The 6234-nt window shown below is 33.9% G+C and overlaps 1 protein-coding gene across 1 annotated transcript; it reads left to right on the forward strand.

The window, feature by feature from the left end:
• The first annotated feature begins 1484 nt into the window (after positions 1–1484).
• On the forward strand, positions 1485–3582 carry LOC125199241 (putative receptor-like protein kinase At3g47110). Its single transcript, XM_048097321.1, has 4 exons — positions 1485–2160; positions 2240–2311; positions 2682–2753; positions 3446–3582. The coding sequence occupies exons 1-4, from the start codon at positions 1485–1487 to the stop codon at positions 3559–3561; spliced, it is 936 nt and encodes a 311-aa protein (XP_047953278.1). The 3' UTR covers positions 3562–3582.
• Positions 3583–6234: the final 2652 nt, after the last annotated feature.

Here is a 6234-nt window from a genome sequence, read left to right on the forward strand (position 1 = left end):
CAAAAAAATCTTCTTAAAATTTCTTATTTTGTCACTACTTTTTTTGTTGAAAGAGAATTTCAGTGTATCTTTAAACCTTAGTCTTCGTCCTCAAATTTTGATTGTTATATGTGCCTAAACATGAAAGAACAAAATTTCTTATTCTTATTATCGACTCCATACTTCGTAGTTTGTACTGGTTAAAGACGACAATATAGTCGTCAACAACATATATTCTGGGAATATTTCAAAAAGTCGAACATAAAAGTTCCCACAATTAATAGAAAGAAATAACATTTCCGCAATTATTTTCTAATAGATTCAAAGAACCATATACTTAATACATAACACAACGCAACACAGTATAATACGATACAATACAATTATAAAACAATGAAAGTCAAGTTTTGTTTTTGTCACCATTTAAGTAAAGTAACTTTATTTTTCATTCATCTTCATAGTGAAATGGTCCCTAATAAAACATTATAGGAGTGTACAATTTGCAAGAGTACAAACAACAACGACTAACCGTCCAAATTAAAATATATTGTCAATTATCAGTAGATGATCATTTCGAAACTATGACAATTTTTTGTATTGCACATTCAAAGTTGGTAGTCTGTCCGAAATATAATACTCCCTCCGTCCGCGAATAGGAGTTCCGTTTTTCTATTTTAGTCCGTCCGCAAATGGAGTCCCGGTTTAATTTTACTATAAATAGTAATAGGGTCTCACATTTCATTTAAAATTAATATGTACAAGTGAGACTCATATTCCACTAACTTTTTTCCACTCACATATCTTAGCATTTTTTCAAATCCGTGCCGTCAGAAAATGAGACTCCTAATGGCAGATGGAGGGTCCTTCTTTTATAATTTTCAAATTTCAACTATGAAAAATTAAGAAGGAAATCAAAACAGAGAGAGAAACTATTTATTTACATAAAACCAGATAAATTTAATTTGCATGCAATTGATTTCTTAATAGTTTATGCAATATTATTTATCACTACACCCCCTTTAAAGTTGATAAGGAAATCTTGTTTGATATGCTTAACTTATTAGTTTGGAATTAACATAGTACTCCCTCCGTTCCAGTTTAAGAGTCACATTTTGTCATTTAAGTCCGTCTCAGTTTAAAAGTCATATTTAGAATCTACCATATTTGGACATAAAATTTAACTGCATTATTCATTGATTTTACACTCAAATGTCATTACTTTCATAAAAATAAAACAAAACAAAATCTTAAACATACAAAAAGTCAAAAGGGTCTCGCTTTCCACTACCTCACTTCAATTATTACACACTCCAACAACCACTACACCCCACATCAATTATTACACACTTCACCAATTTCTTAAAATCCGTGTCATAACTAAGTCTTACTCTAAAATTGGGACAGAGGGAGTACTACTCAATAATACCCTCATCATCATTAACATAACCAAATTGCAATTTACTACCACTTTTATGGAGACCTCTTTCTTGTTTCACTTTTCACTCATGATTTTAGTTACAGTAAACATTCTCTTTACCCTCATCTCATCTGCACCACTGACCGATTTCACCACTGATCGAGATGCTCTTCTTGCTTTCAAAAAAGCCATCACTGTCGACACAGATGGCGTGTTGAGCAACAGCTGGCTTACCAACACATCCATCTGTGTCTGGGCCGGTGTCACCTGTGGCATCAAACACCACAGGGTCACTGCCCTCAATCTCTCCAACTTCGCCCTCCACGGAAACCTCTCCCCACATCTGGGAAACCTAACGTTTCTCCGGTCCTTGGACGTTAGCTCCAACAACTTCACAGGCATCTTACCTACTGAGCTGTCTAAACTACACCGTCTGAAGCATCTAAGCGCATCATCGAACAACTTCAGTGGAGAAATCCCGGGAGTCATCCTTACGAACATGTCTGTATTGGAATATATTGATCTGAGGTCGAACAACCTATCAGGCGCGCTGCCAAGTGATATGTGCAACAATACTCCGAAACTGAAGATATTAGTTCTCAGAGAGAATCAAATATATGGAAATATTCCAAGGAGTATATATAAGTGTAGTGAGATGCAGAAGTTGGGCTTGTCCATGAATATGTTAAGTGGAAACTTACCAACCGAAGTTGGAAATCTTAGTATGCTTACAGTTTTATCCCTATATGATAATGATCTCCAAGGTAACTATATTAATCAATTATTCAAGCTTTCACATTAGTTAACCATTTTTATTAACATCATTTTTCTATATTTTGATAGGAAATATTCCATCTTCTGTTTTCAACGTTTCACGGTTGGAATTCATCTACCTCAGTGGCAATACTCTGTCAGGTGTGAGCAAAAACATGGAATTCGTGATCTATTTCTGACTAAGTCTTATTTTAATACTTTCTTTGTCGATCTAGCTGAATTGTACTACTTCTTTTTGGATTTTGCTCATTTTAGCAGTAATTTTTTTTATGGCAAAAAGTAATGTATATTTATTCTTTTTATTTTACTTACTCTTACTTTATTCTATCTCCTTTTTTATTCCTATTTTATTCTCATTTAAAATAATTTTTTTTTAAATTTCGTGCCGAAAAAGTCAACTTTATTGGAGATTGAGGGAATACTATTTGGTCAAACTTTCAACTTAATCGCACTTCCTCGGTAGTTATGTGTAATTAATTGCACACACTGCTATTCCATGACAAACTGACAGGTTGCATACCAAAGGAGATTGGAAGTCTTACCTCCTTGAAATATCTTTATCTGTATTATAATAACTTGACAGGTACGTATTACTCTTTACGTTCCACTTAAAATGGTCATATTCTTGAGTGACATGAAATTTTAAGTTGAATAGTTATTTGTGTTAAGGTAGAATGAAAAAAGTAATTGAATATTCTAATGAGAAGAAATTAGTGAGAGAGATTTTATTCTAAATATAGAAAAGTAGACATCACAGACTAAAAAGGAAAGATGGACATCTTAAATGGGACGGAGGGAGTATGATTTTATCAGTATTTGGATTTTAGGATAACTAAAGTTGTACGCTTTGTCTAAATTAACATAACACACTTTTCATTTTTGTTTGTACCAATGAATAAAATACATTTTTATTTTTAATAATTCTCTCTATCCAATTAATACATTCAACCACATTTTTGTTCTCAAATTAAATATTTAATCCTCTCTCTTTATATAATACTTAGATCCACTCTTTTTTTCCCAGTAAACTATATTAAAAATAACTTCTAAAATCTCATATCGATTGAGAAATGTGTCATTTTATCCGAAACGGAGAAAGTAGTAATCAATTCCCGCAACTGAATTCGTATTCGTCGAATTAATCGTAAAACTTTAATTTGTATTATGACTCTGTCTTGATCTCGATTCTCAACATTCATTGCATGTTAACTAGTTTTATATATTTTCGATATTTTTATAAATTTTGCAAGTAAATTTGTCAATTGCATCATTCAGGTCATATTCCAAGACAATTCGGGAACCTCTCTTCACTATTAGGGCTGAATATTGCTTCCAATAAGTTGGCGGGTATTCATGATCATATCATTACTAAATTTCTACTAGTATTTTAAATAATTCATATTGTCTCTGTTACATCATAAGCAAGTTAAGTTTTTTTTTTTTTTGAGATATCTCTCACTACCTCCGTTCCTAAAAATTTGTCCATTTTTCTATTTTCGTCCGTCCCCCAAAATTTGTCTCATTTCACTTTTTACCATTTTTTGTAGTGGATCTCATATTTCACTAACTCAATCCTACTCACATTTTATTATAAAATTAATATTAAAAAGTAAGACCCACAATCCAATAACTTTTTCAACTCACAATCCACTAACTTTTCCAACTCACTTTCCATTACATTTCTTAAAACCCGTACCGGATCAAAGTGGGACAAATTTTGGGGGACGGAGGTAGTATAAGTTAGTCATTGGCTCTAGAGGTCACCACGGTTCAAGAACCGCCGGTTCCCCGGTTCGGAACCGGCGGTTCAGGTTCGAAAAAATGACGAACCTGAACCAGCCCGCCATTTCCAGCGGTTCCGGTTCTTGAACCGGACAAACACGGTTCACAGGCGGTTCAAGACCCGGCGGTTTTCAGCCGGTTTCGGGCGATTCCAGGCTGGTTCCTGGTTGGACCGCCAGTTCAATTTTTTTTTTTTTTTAATTTATTCATTTATAGTACTAATTACAAATTACACCTTGTAGTCTTGTACTATTTAATAAAATAAAACGAGAATGACTATTGAATAAAATATTATTACAAATTTGAACGATATGTCGATATTACAAATACAAATGTTGAAAATTGAAATTACAAAAGAGTCAAAAGACTTAAACAATAATAATTAATAAATGAATGATGAATGTAAATATACATAATACATGCTTGTTAGCTTGTATAACAATTTAAATAAAAAAACTTGAAGTAAAGAACAATAAATGTAAATAGATAGTATATATATATACTCTTAGTCGGTGAAGGAGATGTTTCTAGAAAACTAAATTGAGGATTCCTTTAGCAATTCAACCTTAATTGTTGATGACCTTAATTGTTGAGTTTAATTTAATCATCAACAATCATGGTAGAATTGTCAAAGGTCTCCCGGATTTAGTCTTATAGAGAAGTCTTCTTCACCGATTAGAGTATATACAAATACAATTATATAATTGTATTTGTATATTTTAAAGTTGAAACAATTGAAAAATAAAAAAGAAATAAAGAAAAACGACTTGAGCCCTACTTAAATTTAAAATTTAAGTTGGGTTGCCTACGTATACTTAATGCTCAATTACATTATGGAATCAAAGTCCACGTAGTTCTCTTACCTTACTTACCTATTCGGCAATCGGCGGTAGACCTCTCACTCCACCTCATTCTTGTTGTTGTTCTTCTTCTTCGTCGGGGTAGTAGTCTTGGTCGGTTTGTACTTGGGTGTTCCAATCTAGCTCTTGGTCTCTAATGTCAGCCGAACACCAATCGTCAAGTAACATGGTGACTTATATATTTTGGCCGAAGCCGGAATTGAAAAAATCTCCTTGGCCATTGATGCAAGTATGGGAAAATCTTTTTCATGTGTTCCCCACCAATCGAGGACGTCGATTTGGTTGGGAGCGGGACCTTCGTCTTCATTCAAAGGAAAGCGTGAGTCAAAATATAAATCTAACTCACTTACCGTCCTTGCCGACGAACTGCCGCTGGTGGTGTAACCGTATAGGTCGGCCAATTGGGATTGTGCGTTGGGGTCATCAACTTGAAAAAACCCAAAACTTTGTGGTTGTCGAGGGGTGGGTCGTTGTCTCACTTGGTGGGTACTGTTGTACTTGGCTTCGTATTTGGCAAAGAGAGTTCGCAACTCAAACTCAAATGCATGTTTGATGACGGAGAGATTGGGGAGGTTTATTTGGAATGTTTCGGACAAACGTGTGTTGTTGTCCTCATTGTCATTGGTGTCCGATTGCAAAGACCGAAGTGGTTGAAGATCAATAGAACTCAAATTGTTGTAATAAAATTATAAAATCTTCAAGGTAGCGACTAATTTCCATTTCGGATCCAAAACCTTAGCAATCAAAAACACCGTTGGAATCTCACTGAAATACTTAAGTCATTTGTCAATCATATAATATAAAACACACATCAACTCAGAATTTGTAACGGAATTTTTCATAGCCGTCTTAAAACCAAGTGATATACACATGCAATGCTCTAAAACACGAACAGATGTGCAATAATAAACACCCGATAACTCAACAGTCGCATTTTTGAAACCTTTGAACAATTTAAACAAACTCATGCTTTGCTCCCAACATGCATGCGATAGATATAAATCAGCAACGAGATAAGTCCTAAAAAAATCAATCAAATAATCTATATGCTCCAAAGTAGAGTTCAAACAATCATATGTGGAGTTCCATCTAGTAGACACATCAAGTGAAAAATTTGTGTACCTTATTTTCTTTTGATGATAATATTTCTTCCAAGCCTTACCAATCTGAGGCTTCCAATGGATCAAATTTACGGCAGTTCTAATAGGATCAACATGCTTTTGCCACAAAGAAAGAGCATCTTGTACACATAAATTTAAAATATGACAAATGCATCTTTGATGAAAATACTTACCATTTATAACCGGGGCACAAGCCGCAATTAAGTCGGCAATACTTGCAGTGTTAGCGGTTGCATTATCAAAACCAACAGAAAATACCTTATTGCACAATCTATATTCATTCAAAACTTGAATAATTAAA

The sequence above is a fragment of the Salvia hispanica genome, unplaced genomic scaffold (assembly GCF_023119035.1).
Source record: "Salvia hispanica cultivar TCC Black 2014 unplaced genomic scaffold, UniMelb_Shisp_WGS_1.0 HiC_scaffold_43, whole genome shotgun sequence".
Lineage (NCBI taxonomy): Eukaryota > Viridiplantae > Streptophyta > Magnoliopsida > Lamiales > Lamiaceae > Salvia > Salvia hispanica.

What these genes read in the sequence shown, in the direction of transcription:
- LOC125199241 (XM_048097321.1), top strand. Translation starts at nt 1,485, where the DNA reads ATGATTTTAGTTACAGTAAACATTCTCTTTACCCTCATCTCATCTGCA. An exon ending in ATATGATAATGATCTCCAAG is followed by an intron (nt 2,161 to 2,239) that starts GTAACTATATTA and finishes ATATTTTGATAG; the next exon opens with GAAATATTCCATCTTCTGTT. An exon ending in CAGTGGCAATACTCTGTCAG is followed by an intron (nt 2,312 to 2,681) that starts GTGTGAGCAAAA and finishes ACAAACTGACAG; the next exon opens with GTTGCATACCAAAGGAGATT.